The following is a 23,656-nucleotide window of genomic DNA, read 5'->3' as shown; positions in this document are numbered from 1 at the left end:
TGTTTAATGAATGACATATCTATATAGATATAGATGATCGATCTATATAGATACATAGATATGAATACATAGCAGGTTCCAAGTCATAATAATCTAAATCAAACAAAGACACTAATCAAATACACCATGATCACCAGCAATCATCTTTTAATTATCTATGCTTAGTTTACAATCCTCCAAATGTACATCTCGTGACATTTACAACAAACACTTACGTCTACACAACTCAACGCGTTTTACTGTGGAGACCCCTCCTTCGTCGGTACGTGTATTCAGAAGGGTACAAATGGGATCGTTTAACCGTTGGTTCGGACAAAAAGAAGGATTTCAAGAAACAAAAAGACACCCAGCCTGTTCAGTAGAGCGTGCCTTGGGGGGCCTCTCCCACGAGAGGGGTCCCCCGTAAGGGCCGGCCCACGCTGCTGTAAACATCCCAACGTCGCCAGAGACGCGCCCCCCCCCCCCCTCCCCGCAATGGAACGAACCATTCGTTGCGCACGAAAGATAGAAACCGACGTGCTGTGGGGGCCGCTGAGAACTGAGGACCCGGACACCGAATTTGTTCCCTCCGCGAAGCTACGTCCAGTCGCAGTCGTCGGTATAGGGGTTAACCGTTTCCGATCGTTTTTCCGAAAATCAGCCGCCCCCATTTTTGAACCAATGAGAGGCAGCGCACGCTGTAACGTGGAAAAAAATGACGAGGACCTATGATTCAGCCTGTGTTTGGTTTATCGTGTGTTTGGTTATTCTTCATGATACCCCGGGTTCCCCCGACGTCGCTGGCTCCTCACCGGCCACCCCGAGTAGTAAACAACATGCACACAAACCATGCACACGCACAGAGGACTGGGAGTGTGGCTGCTGCGGCCGCACGCGTTTTTCGGAAACGCTTTCGAACGTTACATGATTCGCTTTTTGAGCCAGAGGGCCAGAATCGTCGGAGCCCGCCTACCCGTCCTCATCCACAGATGAGCAAAAAACGGGGGAGTGTGTGTTTGTATGTGTGCGTGTGTGTGTTTGTGTTTGTGTGTGTGTGTGTTGGGTGAGGCGAAGGGTTGAACTGTCCTAAGCAACATTGGAATCAAAGATCTGGGTTTCAAAAGAAGAATTCTTCAGCCCAATGGGAATCGCAACCAAAAGATAAAAAATAGTAAAAAAAAAGATTAAAAAATCATAAATTAACATTATTAAAAAGAGGTTTTCACCGCTAGACTAGAAAAAGTTTGCGTGGCGGGCGGTTGGGCTCCGCTGTGGACCAATCAGACGAGGCCAACGGAACTAATGTCATGCTCTTCTTTCGCTAATCGTCGGCGGATGGCTAAAAGCGACACGGACACATGACCGGGTAAACATCGTGAACTGCTAGCTTTACGTAGGAACAAAAAAAACAACAACAAAAAATAACATTTGTTTATATATATATATAATATCGTTATTTTTTTCGCACGCCATGGTTGTTTTTGTTCTTTTTTTTGTCACTTTTTTTCTTAAACGGGCTAACACGGCTATAGTGGTCGCTGGCGTCACAGCTATGGTCGTAAAAGAGTCGGCGTTTTCTCGTAAATCTATTGCGTTGGGGGGGGGGGGGGGGGGGGGGGGGGTTATACACCGCCATGATGGTGCGGTGGGAGGCTGGGGGTGGTCATGCATGGAGTGGGATGGGGGCGAGACGTGATGAGACAGAGTGTCGGGCGTTGTCTGGGGTTACAGCTCAGGAATGGAAGTGGGGAGGGGCAGAACAACCGTTGGGGGGGGGGGGGGGGGGGGGGGTCAGCTGGGGAAGGGGGGCTGGCAGTTCAGGGGGTGGGGGAGTGACATAACCTTGGCACATGACGATGAGTCATTCTATTTCTTTTTTTAGGGTGGGAGTGTGTGTGTTTGGGGGGTACGTGGTTTATGGGGTATCATGGGATGGGACGGGTGTTGGGGGGAGGGGGGCGTCAGGGTGGGGGGGGGGGGGCGAGTTAGCTCTGCGAGGTGAGCCGCTGCTCGGTGAGCGAGGCCTGGTGGGACACCGTCTTGTTGTCGTGGGTGCGCAGCTTGGCCACCACGTCCATGAAGGCCAGGCCCCTCACCTCCTTGTGGAGAGGCTCTGGAGGGGGGGGGGGGGGACACAAGGAGGGGCAGGGGGAGAGGGGGCGGGTCAGACCTGGGAGTCAGCGGTAGATTGGTTCACTTTCTTATGACTTATTGTAAGTCACCTCGGATAAAGGGGTCAGCTAAACGCCCTAAATGTTAAATTGAGTCACTGAATATTTCAGAGCTCGTACGTCTTTTTTTTTAAAAAACATTCCAAAAGGAAAATTAAGATCAGAATAATGAAATATGGAAACAATTTGGGGGGTTGCATAAGGCGAAAAAAATGCAGCATGGAGCTTAGTTGTTCGCACAAGAGCAAAATTACGTCTAGAAGTAGCTTAACCAACTTAGTAGAGGTTGGTCAGTTACCATAAATGTACAGCTCAAATGACCACAACTACTTGTGGACCAAACCAAGAAACAACAATTATAACAAAATAAGATAATAATCAAATTGAGCAAAAAAGTGTCTGCGCGGTCCTCGCGTGCGTCGACGTGGAACCGTAATCAGCCCTTCAGTGGGTTAGGGCGAGTGTGTGGACTCACCTGAGCCCATGACGGAGCAGACCAGGATCATGGAGTTGTACTTGATCTCCGGGGCACTCCGCTCGTCCGCCAGCAGCCGGTGGAGCATGGCCACCAGGCCGGAGCCCTCGAAGTCCTTCTCCGCCGCCACTGGGGACCCACGGGACCACAGAGCCGTCAGTGTACATACAGGGGCCCTCGGTATAGGGTGTACCGTACACACGAGGCTGAGGCTTGGTTCTGGACGGAGATTTTCTAACCTAGTTCGTCGTTTTGTTATCGTGTTGATTCATAGAGACAGATCGAACGGAGCACATTCATTAGAATTGGCTCAGTACTGTACTAAAGTGGCCCTTCTCACAGAATCTGCTGGCTGCTTTTACTGGTTTTGAGAAGCTCTGACTGTCTATGAGAGACCCATCATACCGTCCTAAACAAGTGTGCACTGCAGGGCTTAAAAGTTATTCAAAGAGTTGGAATTACAATACAAAATAAAAACCTTTTACTGGACTTCTGCTAAATAGTGTAACTATTAAGACTTAACGTTTAATTATTACCCAGATTTTTGTCATTTCACTTTTGTTTTCATTGCATTTATTTATTAAATTGTTGGTATTGTACAGGCTTTCTCCTTTGTATTATATGTGTGGGTTGGGGGGTTTAAAGGGGAGAACTATGAACTGCTACCTCTGTATTCTTCATCTGCAACTACAACACCAACAAAATAGAAACCGGTGATGAAGAACCATCACGCCTCCTACCCAGATCCAGGGCCGCGATCAGACCCAGGGCCACCAGCGCCTCGTTCTGCATGATCATGTGCTCACTGGTCGCCATGGTGACCAAGTGCTTGACTCCTCCCCCTTCGATGACCACCTTGACGACGGCCTGAAAGGAACAGAGCAAGACTTTGAGACAACGGAGGCACACCTCTGTGAGAGGTGCGACCGGGAGGAACCCCCAGAGCAGACATACTCACGAGTGGGACGTGGGAATGCCAGCCGTTCCCAGTTCCTATTTCCCCCCAGACTTTGTAACAGTTGGTGGGTAAGCAAACATCTACCAACTCACGAGTTTGACTCATCTAGTCCTGCCGTGCGTACCAATTTAGATTAAGGGTAGGCTCCCTCCAAACCGCCCAAATGATAAAGTGCACGATGCCAAACGCGTTGCCATTGCACATTTGCTCAACATGACGATGACTTCATCCGCCTTGTGTACAATTATTTAGCTAAATCCATATCATTAAATGCTTATCAATGCTGGTGTGACCTTGGCCATAAGGCTAGGCCAGGCCAGACCAGGCCAGACCAGACCAGGCCAGACCAGGCCAGACCAGGCCAGGCCCTACCTTGGACTTGGAGTGCCGGATGAGGGCGGAGAGCAGGCGGTTGGACTCGCCCATGACCCCGGCGTGGTCCTTGGCCTCACACCACTCCACCAGGCGCTCCAGCAGCTTGTCGTTGGTTCCCAGCTGCTCCGCGGCCTCGGCTGAAGGCGGCAACAAACAAACGAGAAAAACGGTCGGCCTACCTGGTCCCCAAACAGCCCCGATTCAAAGCACACTCGTTTGATTCTGCTGCTGATCTGGACGCTTTTAAACGGTGAAACCAATGAGAAGTGTTTACGTCGTGGGTTAGACATTTGGATTAGATTAGATTACTGGATTTTTTGGATTAGATTAGGTGTACAGTTAAGTGAGCTGGCTTTCTCCACACATGACAGAAAAGACTTTAAGACAGACAATTGTCTAGCAGTAGTGCTGTGGATTGATCCTGGTCCGAAACTTGACTTAAATAAAATGTAAATACGGCCTCAAATTGCACCTCCCATGGTTGAAGCGCATCTTTGATGCGCTTCAACCATGGGAGGTGCAATTTGAGGCCGTATTTACATCTCATCATGTGGTTTGTCAGAAGTCCGTGATCAAACCATCTTGCGATCTTTACTTTGGGTTTGATATAAACACAATCATCCTAGTGTGTCTACTTGTTTCCCCGGCTGGCAGTGTCGGAGCTACGGCTTCACAAAGCGAAATACGTCCGTCCTACCTTGCGTGTCGATGAGCATGCGTAACGTCCCGAGCAGCTTGAACTGCACCGGGGGCATCTCCGACTGCAGGAACTTCAGGACCACGTCCGCCACGCCGGCCGAGAGCATCTTGGCCTTGTTCACCACTGGAGGGGAGAGAAGACGCAGGCGGTTCACGGTTCATTGTACTGTAAGGAGGATAACTCTGGCTTTTGTTCGCAGACAGGAGGAGTCTGGATTGAAAAAACGGAAACCATAAACTTGAATACCCCCCCTTGGGATCGATGAAGGATTGTACGTTTATTTTCCGGTTTTGTCCCTCTGCCAGAGTCGTGCTATAGCGAACCCGATGGAAACGAGAACGGCATGGTGGTAGGGTAGTTAAGAGGTTGGTATATAGGATTGAGGGTAGGTTCCTCTCATTTTAACTCAGCAAGGTCAAGCTAATCGCAAAAGAGTGGGTCTAAGCCTTTGCATCTAACTTAACTCAACTTATTCAGCTTCACTTGAGCTGTCTTCGTTTGTGGTCAGACAGCTCAGAATAAGTTCAAAGATCGAGTTCAATAAGTTGATCATTGCTCGGTCTCTCTTGTACACGAGATTCTCCCTGGTCCGATAAAGGTTAAACACGATGGCGGCTGGTCTGGTCAGCTGACCGGGTGACCGGCCGGCGGCGGCGGGCGGACTGACCGGGGATGGCGAGGTTGCGCAGGGCGCTGAGCGCGGCGTGCTGCACGGTGACGTTGCCCTCGTCCACGTGGCGCCGGAGCAGCTCCAGCAGCTGCTGCACGATGCCCGTGTCCACCATGTGGATGCAGTTACCGTCTGGGGGGGGGGGGGCACAGGTAAGGAAGGAAACACACACACACACACACACAGGTAAGGAAGGACACACACACACACACACACACACACACACACACAGGTAAGGAAGGACACACACACACACAGGTAAGGAAGGAAACACACACACACAGGTAAGGAAGGACACACACACACACAGGTAAGGAAGGACACACACACACACACACACACACACACACACAGGTAAGGAAGGACACACAGGTAAGGAAGGAAAGACACACACACACACACACACACACGTGTAAGGAAGGACACACGCAGATAAACGCCAATAAGGAGGGACACACACACGCACACACACCTGCTCATACAAATGTGTACACACACACACACACACACTCATACAAATGTCTCTTGCAACCGGCGATTCAACCACATCCCTAACTAATCATCCATCCAGACTTCTGACCCTCCAACTCTCCAGGAATGGGAGAGAGTCGCCGTACCGTTGCGGGCAAAGTTGGCGATAGCGAGGGCCCCGGCCAGCTGCAGCTGGTGGTTGTTGGACGGGATCCAGGACAGGACCCGCTGGAACACGCTGCCCTTGCCCCCCTCAAACAGCTTCTGCATGGACTCGTCTGCACCCAGGGGCGGGTAGAGGGGCGGAGGTTAGTCACTGGGGCGACCGCTACATCACGCTGTCAAACGCTAGCGCCGCTATGTTTCAAACATGATACATTACATTATATACGTTGAAAAGGTTTTAAATGTGCTGCCCCCTCTGCTTGGGACACCCTCCAGGAAGGCTTAAAATGAGAGTAAGAGTTTATTTGATTTGATGCCTTTGGCTCATTACTAAAGGGCCTAGAATGTGGTGGCCTTGGAATTTGTTCCGGTGTCTAATTCATTCACTGTGAAAAAAAAAGACGAAACTAAAAAGGTGTTTGTTTGTTTTATAAGGTCCTCTTGGCCAGGTCTCTCTTAGAAAAGCGATTATAAATCTCAATTACAGTTCTACCCGTTTAAACAAAGGTTTAATAAAAGAAGATGAAACAAATAAAAATCACAGAGGTGTTGAGTCCACTAAACGTGTCCTGGTACGTTCAACCAGTAGAGCCATAATTAGTGTTATGAGCCACACCCGTGTGCCTCCTGTGAGACTGGTTTATTCTGGTGGCAGTTTGTAGTTAGTTGTTATTCAGCGGTTGATATAGAGCGATAGGGGCGTGAGTATTTTTGCCTGCAACTGTATACACGAGCAGAGACGATGAGATCATGTTGAAGAAACGTTAATCATCATTTCCTGTACTCTTGCTTTGTGTGTAAGGGTTTATGGAGTCGTCTGGATTGGAGCCGCTGTATGTATATATAGAACGGCATTTTCAGGCCCCATTTGTCTCCCTCGCTGTGAAATATTCATAAAAGAAGGATGAATTATTCACCATTGGTACCTGTGGTTGTGCTAGCCACAGGGAAGCTGCACTATAGAGTACTGAGTTTAACTCTAAGGATTAGTGTTAATAATAGTGAATAAGTGACTCGTGGTCAACAGCCAAGCACTAAATCTTTATATTTGGGGCATACGGCCTTCTTACTCTTTATGGCATGGCTTTAGACTCATTAGCACTATTCCTTAGTGCAAATGATGGATAAAGTCATGAGGCATCAGTAGAAGTCGAAGTGTGACTCCAAACTACAAATGACGGTTAAAGGAAACGGTGATGTTAAAGGTGACATATTATACCACCAGGCGGACACGCCCACTTGTGAAGAGAAAACAGCGTTTAACGGCTAATCACACTCACACCTGGTGTTATCATATGTCATCTTTAAAAAAAGAAAAGAAACTGTTCTTCAAACGTTTTATAAGAGCCGTCCTCCTCCGAGGGCTGGCGGTCGTCACGGTTACCTCCCAGCAGCAGCAGCACCATCAGGTCGGAGGCCGTCTTCAGCTGGGCCACGTCCTCCTCCCGGTCCCCGTCCACCGTCTGCCCCACCACCTCCAGCAGACACTCCACCATGCCCGCCTCCACCAGCTGCAGCTTGATCATATCTGGGTGGAGGAGGGGGGAGAGGGAGGAGGAGGGAGGTGGAGGAGAGGGAGGTGGAGGAGAGGGAGGAGAGGGAGGTGGAGGAGGAGAGTGAGTCACGCACACGCAACAAATGGGTTAGATATAAGCATATCCATCGTTCATTCTCAATGGATTATAATAAATTGGATTATGGGGTCGGCTTCGCCCAGGAGGTAGAGCAGGTTGGCTTGTGACCGGAAGGTTGCTGGTTTGGACCCCAGCTCCTCCTAGCCTAGTGTCGATGTGTCCCTGAGCAAGGCATCTCACCCTGACTGCTTCTGACCAGCTGGCTGTCGCCTTGAATGGTTGACTCCGCCATCGGTGTTTGAATGTGTTTATTAACTGTTGCAAGTCGCTTTGGACAAAAGCGTCTGCTAATGCCCCACATGTAAAGGACTAATATATATATATTAGGGCCCGACCGATATTGATTTTTGAGTGCCGATGCCGATTATTTTCAGAGAAAAATTACGATTACGATTTAATCGGCCGATTAAAAAAAAAAAAAAAAAAACTATAAAACTTAGTTTTTGATACCTTAAATATACTTTAAACACTTTTGACGAATATGTGAATTGAATGCAGAACCTTTGAGTGTTTTAGAATACATTTACAGTCAAAAATGAGTGTAATGTAAAATGTAAAATAAATAACTAACTCCCAATGTGCTGCGCTCGTGAGCAGTGACTAACACGTGCGTGCTGAGCAGTATGGTCTCACCGTTAGAGTCTACAGTATAACAAATTAACATGGCCTGGGACCTAAAGAAAAACAGGCACAACATGCTCAAACAACGCGTCTTGTGTACATTGGTGAGGTGAGCGCGCAGCTGCCTGAGCGAGCGTGCTTTCATGTTGTACGGTAAAATTCAATCTCCTCTTTTTTACTCCAGCTAAAGTTGTTAGTTAGCAAGGCGAGTAGGAGCGCAATCTGCAGGATACTAAGCGCAATAACATTAAAAAGAAAAAAAAAAAAAAAAAAAAAAATCGGTTGTAATCTGCGTCTTTTTGGCCGATGCCGATTATTTTCAAAAAGGCTATAATCGGCCGATTAAATCGGCAGGCCGATAAATCGGTCGGGCCCTAATATATATATATGCATGCATGTTCTCCCTTGAACTGTAATGAGGTTAAGATTCATACATCAAATGTCTTGATAAGTCATTCGACACGACAAACTTTGCCGAAAGATTAATTAAAAAGTGTGTAAAACCACAAAAAGGGCGGCAGCTATAGAGAATCGTTCTCCCTTCGTCTAATTCTCCAGGCGGTCAATGGACCAAGGTCAGCGGTCATGGGAACATAAGGACTTAAAGATAAAGACGGCTGGAGGGAGGGGGGGGGGGGGGAAAGGGAAGAGAGAGAGAGAGAGCGAGAGCGAGAGCGAGAGCGAGAGAGAGAGAGCGCTAAGTAGGACGTTGTCTTGGAGACGGTCAGAGTGGGAGAACTCAGTGTTCCTGGAATTGTGAGTCGTCCCCCCTTCCTTCTCAACATACACACACACACCCCTCTCCAAACACACATAAATCCCAGCTGAACAAAGCTGCACTCGGGAGAGGGCATGACTCACACACACACACACACACACACACATGATCCCACCCTCGGGGGGAGGGATCATCTTTTGTTGCGCCCATCAAGCCGCTCTCATTGGCCGCTGGGACCCTTCTCGTCATGACTCATAGGCTGATGACTCAGTGTGCAATTAGCTCCCGCTACGCCGGCCCCAGCCGAGACACTTCGGGGGAAACGGAGACAGACAGACAGACGGCCGGACGGCCGGACAGTCCTACCGTTCTCCGCCAGCGGCGCCAGCACCTCGAACACCATCTCCCTCTTCTCGTGCTCCGTCTGCTTCTGGAACAGCCTCACCAGCTCCTCGGCGATGTTGGTCGACGCAAACTGCTCCTTGCTGGACTCTGGTCACGGCGGAGGAATGAGGGCCAGCGTCAAAAAATCGGTACAGGAGCCTTGCAGTCTTTTGTCGTTTCTCCCATCATTAACCATGCAGACACACCCCAGTCGTCCTACAAGCAGAGCCCTGGCGACCCCTTTAGTTTCAGTCCCCCATCTCGGGGCCATAGTCATTATTTATCACCAGTTGTAGTGGCTCGGTGTATTAGTGACTAAGTGTAGTATGAGGTAGTGACTCTGTGTAGTCGTTACTCAGTGTCTGTGACGGCACGGTTTCATCCAACTTCATCCCGTTGCTGATGAAGGCGCCGTTTATGGAACGTCGATGTTAACGTTATAAAAGACGTTAAAACACACGGTTGTGTGTTTGTCGGTTCTGACACTCAATTCATCCAACAACTTAAACTCAGTGGAGAGGTCTGTTTAAGTAAATAAAGAATTTGTGATTTAATGCATTTTAAATTTATGATTTCAAAAACCCACCTTCATGACACATGATAATAGTACTAAATTATAAAAATGTGTGTTTTAATGCAAGTTGTCGTAGATCAATGTATACAAAAGGCCTGATGTACTGACTTTCTAAAGCAATGTTTTAAAGACACTAATCAAACAAGAATATCAACCAAAGGAGACAGCCCCCCCTCTGGTCAGAGTAGTGCTACACCATCAAACAACTCGAGGATCTTTGGGTCTGTCGCAGCACTGATCCATGTCTTTGTAAATGACTAGCAGTGTCTGTACTGGTGCACTGCCATATTCGAATCAAACGTCCCATTTTTCATGGTATGGCTCCACCCTGTGTTAGTCCGACTGCGAAATGGGACTATTGCCAGTAACAAAATAAACAGTTTGATCAGAAATGGCCAGACCCATGTCGTTTGAATCGAGTATTTAGTAACTCTTACCGAGCTCGGCTAGGTTCCCAAAGGCTATAAGGCACATCTCTGTCAGGGCGGTGTTGTGAGAGTGGACCCCCAACAGCTTCACCAGTGTTGGGATAACCCCCATGTTGATCAGCTGGGCCTGCAGGGAGTCTGCACCAGATCAGAGACACACAGAGAGACAGAGAGGGTTAGGTCATAGGATATCAGATAATAAAGGCACTAGAAACTTTTGGATACACGTAATAAAAAATGTAATAAAACAGCCTTTCAGAGTGTGAGGTTTAGGCCAGGTTTGTGTTGGAACAACTACGCCTTAGTTTTGTGTTTTTGCTTCTTATTGAAGATAAGAAAAAGGCCTGATTTGAGTTAAAGATCAATTTTCCCCCAGCACAACAATGATATCTTCGAATCCACTTAGAAAACAAGCCCACAGTTGATTTTGTTGGTATTTAAAAAAAACATTGACTCAAACAATTAAGTTGGTTTAGAATTCACTGGAGTTCACTGAATCATGTTAATCAGTGGACAACGCATTGATCTTTACCTTTTAGGTTGCAATAAAAAAAACAATTGTTCGACATGTCATACATCGAAAAACATTAGTTAAAAAAAGAAAAAAAGTAAAATGGCGAGCTAAATTCAATTCGTTCATTGAGTAAAACGCAAATAATTGTAAACAGCCCTTTAAAGTTAAAATGAGTACGATTTCAACAAGCTCAGCGGTTAAAATAATCTAATAAGATGTCTGTAGTCAATGCCTATATCATCCTATGATTGATACATTCTACAAATAGAAAATAAAAGGTCTCTCTCTTTGTTTAGCATAATCTTTCAGAAACACTTGCTATAGATACTATACAACACTGAGACAGCAAAACTGTATGAAATGAATGAATGAATTCCTTGGGATCACAACACGTATTGGAAGAGCTACAGGGCTGGCCTGGAGCAGAAGGGAAACAAACCAAAGAAAGAGTATGTAGATGAGGTTTCTATTGGCCGATGAGGCATGGTGGTGATACGGATAACAGGCGTTTAAAGGGAAGCAGAGGAGAAGCCCGTGACAGAAAATAAAAAGACGTCAAAGAATACAAAGACAATTAGGGGAGGGAGACAACAAATCAACGTCTGCCGTTTAGATTGGACTTAGACACCCTTTCTGCGGTCAGCGAGTTTGAATAAATACAAAGCAGTTGAGGAGAGAAATCATTATGACAGTCGCCGAGGTGAAAAAGAGGTAGAAGAAGAGAGCAGAGATTTGGGCTTAGTGGGAGATGACGCTGGGACTACTACATTATACTATTAATATACCCTAGTCTATCTGATTGCCCTGTTGGCCAATAGAATCTCTCTCTCTCTCTTTCTCTCTCTCTCGTCTGGGAATTCATAGAACAATAAATACCTTGCATTAATATGGCCAAACTTTTCTGTTAAACTATAAAGACTTAGTATACATCAGACTGAGTGCGAGTTGAAAAACGTATTTTCATTCAGTAGAGAGCCACTGTAGTATGCCCATTTGGTTTATCTATAGGGGTTTACATAACAAGATATCAAGGCAGCAGTGTAGCGTTCTATCCTCTAGGGGGCAGCAAAGTCACAATGTAAAAAGGATTGGTAGGGGTGGATAGAAGGTACGTCTTGTTCGGCCATCTCCTACTTCACAGCCAAAGCACACGACTGGCAGGACTACTTGGCTAAACTGTAAAGGAGAAGGAAGTAACCTGACTAAATGCTATCAGATGATTTAAATCTACAATCTAAGGGTCGAAGGGGACACAATATCAATATACATCAAAGCAATTACCTCAGGCCGGGATCAATCGAGAGAAAAGCGACAGAAGATAAGTAAAGTAGTGTCGTTAGAAAAATTAGACACAAGAAGGGCACAATGTTTTGCTAAACGTGAATGCAAAGCCTGATGTTAATATTGGCATTCAAAAAAATGAAAATCAGTTGCAGAATTTAACAATCTGTCCAATAGTCAGACGCCGTTCTGTCACCCAACATCCCTTATAACCCGAGAGAAACAAAAGAGCCCCAGGTGCAGAACAAAGCGCTGTCTTTTGGGGGCGGGGCCAGGTAGGAGATCATTACCATTATCATTGCTATAGTTCATCAGCATGCCACAAAAGACAGTCAAGAGCTTCTCATTGGCCGGCTCAGTATTTAGGGAGAGGCACTTAATGTGTTCTGCTACTAGCTGTGCCCCTCCCGCCTGCTGCACTGCACTCCTGCCCTCATCTGCAACACAAGAGAGGCCAGGACATACAATCAAACCACAAATCAAAAAGGTCAAATGATAGTAGTGGAAATAATGTCAAAAATGAATAAATGTACACAGGTACAACGGGACAACCTGAAAAAAAAAATAGGGAAAAAACGTGAACAGACAGGGCAAGGCAGTAATACGACACGGACGAAACAATATAAACGGGAAAAAATGATCACTTGAAAAGCGGCACAGTGTTGTGTTTTGATGGTCGTTTTTGTCGTCTGTGGTGATTTGATCGTGTTGACGTCTCTGGGTTGGTTTGTTTCAACTAAGTATCCGTTTTAACTTTGCGAACATCGACCTATAATAACTTTCTTTTTGAAGCTTGATTACAGAAACCTTGCAGAGTCTCCCCGCCACACATGTTCAGGGTGCACCACGTCTGAAGAGGAGGATGACAGGTACACTCACAATAACAGCTGCACCAGTCTATGACTGCTCATTAGTTGGCCCACATGTTATGCAATAACGACCTATCCCAAGCTGCAGTACTCGCTCGGGGGGGGGCATGCGGCTAAGGAGGTAGAGCGGGTTGTATGGTAACCGGAAGGTTGCTAGTTCGAGTGTCGAGGTGTCCCTGAGCTAGACACCTGTCCCTCACTGCTCCTTGCAAGCTGGTTGTCGACCTGCATGGCTGACACCGCCATCGGTGTGTGAATGTGTGCATGAATGGGTGATGTTGGGCGATATTGTAAAGTGCTTTGAGTGGCCACTGGTTAGAATAGCGCTATATAAATGCAGTCCATTTACCATTTGTACTCTATGCATATGTTTAAGATGAGACGGCGGCAAACAAATCAGTGCACGTTTGTGTGTATTTGGCGCATTAACCTGGATGTGTTCGCAAGCCGCCACAGCCAATGGGATTGGTTGAATTAGTAACTCGGGAACGACCAGATATTACCGTTTAAGATGTTGCAACATATGATACCGCAATGACCCTATAAACCCGATCACCTGTAGATTGTTAGTCAAGTCGGTAAACTGGAGAATGGCTTAGGACCCCACGCTCGCTTGAGCTTTCAATCGAGTCGCTCCAGGGTTGTTTTCTGCTCCCCTGTCCTTCGCTGTGGTTCCGGACGCGGAACAATTTTCCCAAATTGAGAAGGAAGCCATCAGTGTACCTCACTAGCTTAAACTCGGTGGGAGAAACAAAAGCGCAGACGGATAAACATCGTAAAAAATAAGTTGCAGAAAATTTGCAACACCGTTGACGGCCTTACAAAGCGCTCACAGCTAGCTCTTCTTTTTATTTCGTTAAAGTCCATTAAATTTCGTGAAATGTGTCTTTGGGAAAGGGGGGGGGGGGGGGGGGGGGGGAAGTGCTGCTCCCACACCCCCCTCCCCCCCTCCCCCCCCATTCCGCATCGCTGTGCTGTTGCTCTGGCAGACCTGCTTGTTTCCTTGTTTCCTGCAGAGAGTGCATATGATGTGTGAAACAGGGTCATGGGGGATAGAGCCGTAGATGGTGCACTGGCGGACGAATGGGACGGGATGGGACGGGGGGGGGGGGGGTGAGTTTGGTGTTTCGGAGAGAAGCATCGCGGTCACGCGGTCGGCCCTTCTTGATTTAGTTCTCGATTTGAAAAGGAGTCAACAAAAGCCTGCTGGTGTTGAGGACACAGAGAGAGCCTCTCGCTGCCAAGACCTGTACTCCGAGGAAACGTTGAGTCTCCGACGGGCTGGGCTCGCTGAACGCTGTGTTCTTCCACACCGCGTACATCACTGTATGCGTTCGGTTTTCTACGTAACGATTCTTTCTCTATTCACTTTCCCAACTTTCATCCTTGCATGTAGTGGTAAACTCCCCTCCAAAAAAACATTTCATGTCTTACATGTTTAAGGTTAATAGCAGCGGTGTTCTCAGATGGGAATTTAATTCCGCCCTGATTCCAGTAGTAGCAGTCAGTGTTGAATGTCATCCAGGCAACGTGATAGTTCGGATGAGATCCCACATTTGATAACACCGTTTATAAACGCCTGACGTTCCGGGACATTTCCCCATCGACTGAACTGTCTATGAGACCCATAACAATTAATAAAATCAACAATCTTTGTCTCAATCCTTCCTCAAATGAGTCGTGTGAGAAAGAAAAGGAATCGAGTCGGCCTCTGTGAACATCTGTACATATTAGACTCCATCTAAAAAAACGTCGGGTTGCAGACATGTCTCAAAAGGCCTTCCCTTCTCTTGGCGACGGTATGCGGCGCAGAGGTCTTCAATCTACCGGGGTAATTAAGGAAGTGAATCACTCACTCTTGGCAGCGTGTGCCTTTAAGGGCTCGAGGGCACGCAGGCAGCCACTGCTGCAGCAGAGCACCACGAGAGCACCGGCCCCTGTGTGCGCAACCGACTCACCGCTGCTCCCAACAAATGCCAGACGCCACAGTGATCCGGCCCTTTCACCGCGAGGGGAAGAGCGTCAAAAGGAGGGGGTAGCTTGGCTCAAACGTCCTCCGATGTCGGCGCTGCGAATCCGACACTCCTTCGTAATTAGCCGTTTCCTGGGATGCTTTGCTCTCGCCCTCGCCGACGGGCACACACACTGAGGGATGGATGTTCTATGGATAGGTCTTTAAAAAAAGGATAATTGTTTGTTTCTAACGCTAGATCATTTTGTGTTGTAGTTAGGACTCGGACACAGACCGACGGCTATCTTTTGCCGTTCTGTGTTAAAGGGATATACGGCCCGGTATTAGATAACGTTTGGTTAATAATCACAAAACAATAAGGGGGGGGTCTTTCATGGAGCCACTGTCCCCATGAAAGTCATGTCACCCAAGGGGGCTATTTCGGGACAAAAGAGACTCCGACTTTAATTAGAAAGTGTTGGCCGGATATGAGAACCGACCAACACTAACAGTTGAATGCTCCCGGTGCTGAAAAGGCTATCGTTATCCAAGTGAATGCGATCCGTGGTTTCCATCGCGCGCTCTCTCTCTCTCGCTCTCTCTCTCTCTCTCTCTCTCTCTCTCTCTCTCTCTCTCTCTCTCTCTCTCTCTCTCTCTCTCTCTCTCTCTCTCTCTCTCTCTCTCTCTCTCTCTCTCTCTCTCTCTCTCTCTCTCTCTCTCTCTCTCTCTCTCTCTCTCTCTCTCTCTCTCTCTCTCTCTCTCTCTCTCGCTCTCTCTCTCGCTCTCTCGCGCTTTGCCTTTCCTGCAGTGATGGCAGAATAGACCCGGACCGTTTGTCTGCAGACTCGGAGTCTCGTCTCGTGAATGTGATACAATCGTCTGAGCCTTCCTGCTGGTGTGAGGGCCACCGATGCCAAATGCTGACGAAAGACGCCAACGAGAACCTAGGACACACAGAGCGCCACTTAAAGGAGCAGAGGATTGCTGCTGCGTCGTGTCGTTTTCATCCACGCCGCTGTAACCCCGGGTGGCACGCCATACATACACTCCTGGTGCAAACGACATACATACTGACTTTGTAGCTAAGCATGGACAGGCTTCAGTGTGTGAATTACACAGCAAAACGTGGCCACAGTCCTGCCCCTAAATCGATGCACTTTGCAACCGCTCTTAAGCTCTTCACCACATTGCAACGAGGCCGATGTGAGGAGCGTTTTGTGTCACGCTAACACGAGCCCCACTTCATCAACCGGAGGTTCATACGCAATTCCCACTCAAACCCCTCCCAGTCTAACACCACGGATCAAACATCAAAAAGACGTGTTCCTTATGGGAGGGAGGCAGAGTGGGGGGGTGGAGGGGGTGGAGGGGTGAGGGGGCACAGGTGGGGAGGAGGAGGAGGAGGCAGCTGTTGGGAGGGGAGGGGAGGGAGGGAGGAGAAGGGAGAGGCGCAGGTCGCTCTGTACTCACGGCTGTCGTAGCAGATGTTGCCCAGGGCACGGCCCGTCTGAAGCAGCAGCTCCTGGTCCGGGGAGGTCAGCAGCTGCACCAGCGGGGGGATGAGACCCGCGTCCACACAGGGGCCCCGCATGAACTCTAAAGGGAGGGGGGGGTTTGGAGTTTTTGGAGGTCAACTGTCCGGAGGGGTCAAGGGGTCAGCATGATCACGATTGAGGTCATGGTGTACATTCGGCGGGACACGCAGGCAGTCCACACAGGAAGCTCCTACGCAACAGCTTGACCTCGATTCATTTTAAATGAAAGAAAGGGATATCAATATTAATTACACTAGTAAACGTCTATATTATTTCCTTCACTTTTGTAAATGATTAACGGCATTTAAAAAAAGGAAAACATTAAATTTTGCGGACCAGCAATAAACAACGCCACATTCTGCTTGTCTTGGTTACGGACGTTTCCGGAAGGCTGTGACGGATAGATCCCAGCCGGTCCGTGCCAGCTCTGGCGCCACCAGGCCCGTCATTAGCTGCCATCGTGTCAGATGCTAAAAAGCCATTCATTAGCCCTCCATCACCGCCCCGAAACCTCCCTCCCTCCCACCCAACTTTTTATTAAACCGCCATTGTATTCTCAACAAGTAAAAAGAAAAGCTTCGGGTGAGCTTATTCAAAAAGGGAGCAGAATGGAGTCTGCCACACACCGCATAAATCGAGACACTATAGATAGATTAAAAAAAAACGAAGCTCAGAGAGTAGACGGCGTCGTGCTGAGAAGTGAAGATTTCCATATACTCGGATGAATTAAAAACGTTTTAAAACGAGCAGCTCCATCATGACCTAACCTAATTTTCTCAATATTGCGCGATATGAAAAAGGAAAGAAAACAATAACAGAAGTTTCAGCTTCCGCCTCGGGCAACTCGTTTTAGCTTAGTAATGGTTCCACGTAGACGAAACGAAAAGACTACGCAGTCGCTTCGACGCAGTCGTGAACCTGTTTTGGTCCTGCGTCGGTGATAAATCGGGTCTACGTAAGTGGCCCGATCAGAGCCCATGCTGCTGTGATCGGTTATTTGGCAGGCGTGCCTCAAGCCCTTGCGGGGGACGCAAGGAGGGTCCGCAAGGACGTAATGGGTCCGTAAACTCCCCTTGCGTTGCGTCGATGTCCAACCATAACTCTACCTTAATACGAAGCCTCTGGTAAAAGGGTCTAGGGCTAACGAGGTGACATGGTGCCGTGTTCGACGGCGACACAGAGAGAGAGAACAGGCACGACGTACAAAAAAAGAAAAGGAAGGGAGAGAAAAGGAACCTCACCATTTTTGGCCACCTCGGCGATGATGTTGGCTACCTTGGGCGTGCACGTGGACTCGGAGGACAGCAGGGCCGGGAGGCTGGGAAGGACGCCCATCTCCTGGATCTTCATGCTGGCCTCTGTATCTGCAGTGGGGGTGGTGGGGTGGAGGTTAGGGTTAGCCATGGACAGAGAGTCTCGCGTTGGGATGCATGCTCGGGACGGCGTGCGTCCCGACGATTATGGTGAGGTGAATCCGTTCTCAGCGGGGTTAAAAGTAGGACTATCCGTTTTTCAATCAGTGAGCCTTTGTAACAAATAAAGGCGGCAGTGGCACAGGAGGTAGAGTGGGTTGGCTGGTCACCGCAAGGTGGCTAGTTTGATCCCCCAGTGTCGAGGTGTCCCCCCCTAACTGCTTCTGACGAGCTGGCAGTCGCGTTGCATGGGTGACTCCGCCGGTCGGTGTGTGAATGTGTGCATGAATAGGTGAATGTCAGGTAAGAGTGCAAAAGCACTTTGGATAAAAGCGCTATATAAATGCAGTCCATTTACCATTTATCATATGATAAATACATTGTACTGTAAAGGGTGGATCGTAGGTCGAAGGAGCCGCGCTGCACAGCGATCGAGGAACACACCGGATAAACAAGCCGCCTCGCCTCCTTTCTAAAAATAATTCCAATAATCACATGTTTCCAGCGCCACCAAGACTTCATCCTTGAGACTCGGTGCGATTAAACAAAAGGGACAAACAACGGGAATAGCAGCATGATGGTTTAAACCTAGGCATTACCCCCCCACCCCACCCACCAAGCTGGGTTCTGGCCAGGCTGTCAAGCTTCACCCCAAACTGGGCCGTGGGTCCTGGCTGCCACCCCAGCTGGGTCCAAGGAGCCAGACACACACACACACACAGTGTGACACGAGTCACCCCTGTCATATCCTGTTGAGGCCCAGCACCTCAGCGTGGAGGATATCGCCTTAAATCGTACGGCCAACGTCGGAGGCAATCGTCGGAATGTAGACGCTTCTGTGAGCGTTTTACTTTTTTTGTTGACGTCACGTTTAGTGATCGTTCGGCCATTCCAGACTACGAGTCCGTTGAGATGAATGCATCCGTAAAAATGACGTGAGCAAAGCAAAGCAAAGAACATCAGCAAAGCAGTCCGTTGGCATGAGCGAGTTTAAACTTGGATGTTATACCTCAAAATGTATAAGCATTCATGATATTTGCCCCCCTTTGGAATCTCCCCAAAATCCATAACAAAAGAACCAAAGGAAATTAAGTAAAAAGTAAAAAGAAGTAAACTTGATCAAATAAAGTACCATTGGAAGACCCAAAGACTTTGGAGCAAAGTGCAATAAAGCTTGTTAGTGGATAATTAATCATCGATTTTGGGAAACGCTACTTTTTCACATTCCTCATCGTTAAATAGGCTTTACTCTGAAAAGGTCCCATTGCATAAATATCTTTGCAATATAATGCAAAGGCCCACAATACCCTCAACAACGTGGAGACCTTCTGACCACACTGACGAGCATTACTCTCAATCCGCACTTATTAATCACAAGAAGGCTTTGAATGTTGTCTTCATCAATTCGGTCGCTCTTTACAGTCGTGTCATATTACAAAAACCAAAAGCAATACCCACGGCCAGAACTACATTAGTGACTTTACCCTGGTCTGGTAAGCTCCCTCACCAAAACAGAAAGCAGAGCTACGATAAAAAAACGTAGCTCTTGACCCGGATTTGAGCTGATCTAGTCAGCTGATCTTCATCAGTCTTCAGTTGATGAAGCTAAACTCGGATCGAGGAGACGATTCCGTTAGAGACCCAATCCGTTAACCGTGATGTATAAACATCTCAGGTACCCGTGGCAGGGAGCCACGCAAACAAACAGGGAAGCGGTGCCATCCATTAACCGGGCTACGGTCTGACAGGCAATTGGATCAAGGCCCGCATCAAGGTGCATCATGGCGTTCTCTTTCTGGGCAGTTGTTCATCATCGTCGTTATCATCGTCATCATGTGGATATTAAAAGCTCCACACGAGGCTCCGCTACTTACTGTTGTGTGCTAGTGCTTTGAGCAGGCAGTCGAGGCTGCCTTCCACACTGTCTGGGGCTCGGCTGCCAGGGCCGAGCTTCAACTTCTCCAGGGCTTCACTGAGGTTGTCTACAGGGAATGAGAGAGGGAGTAAGCAAACACAAAACAAGGAGATGACACGGGGATAATAACCAGCGATAAAGCATTAAAGCCGGTGTAAATTCTCATGACATCTCTAAAAGGCTGACCCGGTTAAACGCTCGTGACCGAGTGTGACCGGTAACGCAGTACTGATAATCAGACGGTGTCAGACGGATAGAACAGAGTGCATTGAAATGGTTTCAATGCTTGTTTGTGCTCCTGGGAACACTGGTTGAAACGTAATTGTCGCGACAATGTAAGGAAATGCCGAGAAAGATAAACAGAAGAGACAATTATGGGTTGGATTCGTTCATTCCACACTCCCTTGTGGGCTGTCTGTGCATTAAAAAGAATAAGGACTACTGTTTTCATGAATGTTTTACAGGCAAAAGAGTGAACCAATTGGAAAAATTAGGATATTACAATATCATGTCTGTAAGAAAAAAATGTATGTAAGCTACTGAGCCCAATGTTACTGAACTGGGTTAAATTCAAATGTAAATCAGTGTGTACGAGGCAGATTAAAATGCTTATAAAACATATGCATATATTGGCAGGTTTACAGCCAAAGCGCCATCATAAGATTATAAGATCGTTTTAGAGTAAATAAATGACCTCAACACACGCCCATGAATGCTACATTATTTGACACAAACCCCTTCAACATTCAGTTCTCATAAGATAAATGATTGATGCATATTTTTATCTTGCATAAAACATATGCTAAATGCAGACATGTAAGCCGATTGTAGTAAAACAGCCATTTCTTCAAGCCCAGCGCAGCTGTACAGGGCGCACTGCTGTTTCGCAGGCGATTGCATAACAGCTGAGGAGATGGAAGTCTACCACCTCCTAAACCATCAACAACACTGCCATTTCCACCAACGCACATCAGCTCTTCATGAGCAATTAACACATGCGAGCAGGATGCAATGTTATGCAATGCAATGTTGCATTGGGAAAGGAAATATCAATTTCAACACGGGGATGGGGACGTTTGGAAAGCCAGCGTCGTATAAAAAAGAAAATCCCATTTAGAGTCGAATGAATGGGATGTAGCCGGGGTCTTGTCTAGCTACCCCACCCGAGTGTGTGTATGTGTGTGAATCAGGCTACACACACACTCATACATACAAACACACATACAGGGCTTCAACGTTCAGATCAAGTTTCCCTTTAAATAAAAGCCGAACACTGTCTTTTATCCACCGCTGCGAGTAAATCCTCAAGCCAAGCCATCACGCCACCAGTGAAAAGCCGCTGACACCGTCCCCACACGTGTCACGTTATATTAAAACACTCGCGACACAGCTAGCGGCTCCCGTCATGACTAGCCCGTTAGCACGCCGAGCTAACTCTCCACTTACCCATCGCGGCTTTATATCCCGACGTCTGTGATTGAAACGGCGAATAGGGTCCGGGGCAAGGTCCACGGATAAGCAGTTCCAGCGGCTTCCACGGAAATCCACTTTATTCAATGATGTTCCCCTCTTGTAAACGGTTGTACGTAGAGGGAGTTAGCTCTGTAGCTAGCTGCACCAGCGACACCTAGAAGCTAGCCCGTCGGACAGTCCCGCTTTAAGATCTGCTGGTTGCTGGGGCCAGGATGCTCTTTTTTCTACCACCGCTGTGCGACCTGTAAAGTGTGAGTGTGTGTGGAAATGATTGGAGCTATCGTGATGGCATTTTCCCCTCACGCACACACATATACACACACAACCCGCTGCAGCCCTGGGTGCCGGAGGACGCGCTGTAAGCCGCGGCTGCTGTCAGCGGGACCGTCAGATCCTAGACAGGAACAGACGCGAGGAAGTGGAGTAGTCCCCGGCAGCACACACAAACACAGCTTGAGCCGAGGGAGGAGAGGAGGAGGATGAGGAGAGTGGTTTTGATAGGACCTCGAGTTCTTGGAGTTGATTGGCCTGTTGGGTGGCTGACTGGGATGAGTGAGAGGGTCTTGTGAAAGTGTATAGATCCTATAAATGTCTTCCCTGGTAATGTACATCACGTGTCTGTGGGGATCGGGTGTTTTGGGCTGTCTACGTTTCTGTGAGTTCCTTCTGTGACACCATCATTGGGACCTGGGATCCTTAAAATAGTCTATATCTTGTCTTATCTCATCTTATACTGTCAATTGAATTGTCATAATGTATAATAAAGGGTATAATCAACTGTATTAATTATATTACATTATATTATTTTGTTTGTATGTCTTGGTTTAATACTTTGTTGTTTACTTTTGAAATTGCTACATCAATAGTTTGGCATTTTTTATTATTGTTATTACATTGAAGTATACACATTTCTAAAAAAAAAATACACTGCAATCAAGGTATGATAATATCTGTGTCACAGCCTTGACATAATCAGTGAATAGTAAAGTCTTCAAGTTGCATAATAAGCATAAAGACCAACTTGGGAAGCAGAACGAGGAGGGTAAGTAGTGAGAGGAGCTCTAGGCCTTTCACACAAAGCCGGAATACGCGTTTATTCCACTTCCCTCATGAAGTGAAACCAGATAAGTAGGCTACGCCTTACCCATCATAGGCTCAATACATATCGGAGAGAGAGCAAGCTGCAAGATAGTCGGACAAATAATAATAATAAAATACATAAGAAATGTTGAATAAAAATATTTCCTGTAGGTAAGGAGGTAGCAAAATCCAGTGAACTTTCAGGCAGGTGACTGATGGTTAGTATTGGACGAGTGCTGGATTTATCTAGCCTGCCAGTGAGTGGCGCTGTTGCCTTACAAATGGTCTTTATTAGTTTATGTCCTCACTTCATGTTCGCCATAAATGCTTATCCAACCAGTTGAGCGTCAACTCGTTCTCTTTTTCAGATGTATTGTTTTTAAACCCACCCTCCCATCTCTTGGCACATGATAACTTATGTATCAATTCAGACATAATAATAAAAAAGAGAAGGAATATGTTAAAATAAACAATTTGTCTTCAGTATCACTTATATTAACAAACAATATTGTTCCTTTACCAATTAGACATTCTTCTTATAACTCACGGAATTACATTTAAAGTTAATTGAGGGCATTTGTATAACCTCTAAAAATGGCATTGCATAATTGGATGTATTTCTGAATTCATCCCATGAATTTTACCACCCTTTTATAATAAACACAAATAAAAGCAAACTATCTTAAAATAGGCTACTAATATGCCCACGTTAATCTTCGTTAATCTTAATGGCCTACTTTCTGAAATAATGGCTAGGTGATAGGCCTATATGCCTCCTTAGCCTCAATAACTGACACATCTGCCTGTTAACCTTGCTAAAACACCAACAGTCGATAATATAGCAGGCTTCGTTTTGCTTCCAAGGATTAATGGATTTGATCGATTGTTTAAATTGGATGTTATTCTTATCATTTCAGTTGGTTGGCGTCTGGAATAAGAGGTGTCCCATCCAGCTTCGTCCTGAACGACGGGTAATATGTGACTTCATTGTTCCATAATAGCCTGTATTTGGACTTGACTACGACAAGCCCAGACAAGAAGACGATCCCTCGAGGGCACGATGGGATTTTTTATAAAAAAATATTGTGTCTACGCTTCAAACATTAAATCAACAGTGCAGCATTTCATTTATGATAAAACCAAGTGTGTGTGCGTGTGTGTGTGTGTGTGTGTGTGTGTGTGTGTGTGTGTGTGTGTGTGTGTGTGCGTGTGTGTGTGTGTGTGTGTGTGTGTGTGTGTGTGTGTGTGTGTGTGTGTGTGTGTGTGTGTACGCGTGTTTGTGCGTGTGTGTGTGTGTGTGTGT

The 23,656-nt window shown here is 47.1% G+C and overlaps 1 protein-coding gene across 2 annotated transcripts; it reads right to left on the bottom strand.

Moving 5' to 3' along the window:
• Nucleotides 1-130: 130 nt before the first annotated feature.
• On the bottom strand, nt 131-21,858 carry rap1gds1 (RAP1, GTP-GDP dissociation stimulator 1). 2 transcript variants are annotated; one of them, XM_030338110.1, is made up of 15 exons: nt 21,247-21,857; nt 19,760-19,867; nt 17,715-17,837; nt 16,409-16,534; nt 12,409-12,555; nt 10,333-10,461; nt 9,304-9,429; nt 7,349-7,492; nt 5,946-6,077; nt 5,326-5,460; nt 4,656-4,781; nt 3,956-4,095; nt 3,366-3,492; nt 2,626-2,754; nt 131-2,092 (listed from the first exon to the last, which is right to left on the bottom strand). In XM_030338110.1, the coding sequence occupies exons 1-15, from the start codon at nt 21,248-21,250 to the stop codon at nt 1,965-1,967; spliced, it is 1,824 nt and encodes a 607-aa protein (XP_030193970.1). In that variant the 5' UTR covers nt 21,251-21,857; the 3' UTR covers nt 131-1,964. The 2 variants fall into 2 exon arrangements, with proteins under 2 accessions (XP_030193970.1, XP_030193971.1); XM_030338111.1 differs by lacking the exon at nt 12,409-12,555 and having other exon boundaries at nt 21,247-21,858.
• Between the last annotated feature and the right edge of the window lie 1,798 nt (nt 21,859-23,656).

This window comes from Gadus morhua, chromosome 17, assembly GCF_902167405.1.
Source record: "Gadus morhua chromosome 17, gadMor3.0, whole genome shotgun sequence".
NCBI classification, from domain to species: Eukaryota; Metazoa; Chordata; class Actinopteri; order Gadiformes; family Gadidae; genus Gadus; species Gadus morhua.
This window is presented reverse-complemented; position numbering and strand designations above follow the sequence as displayed.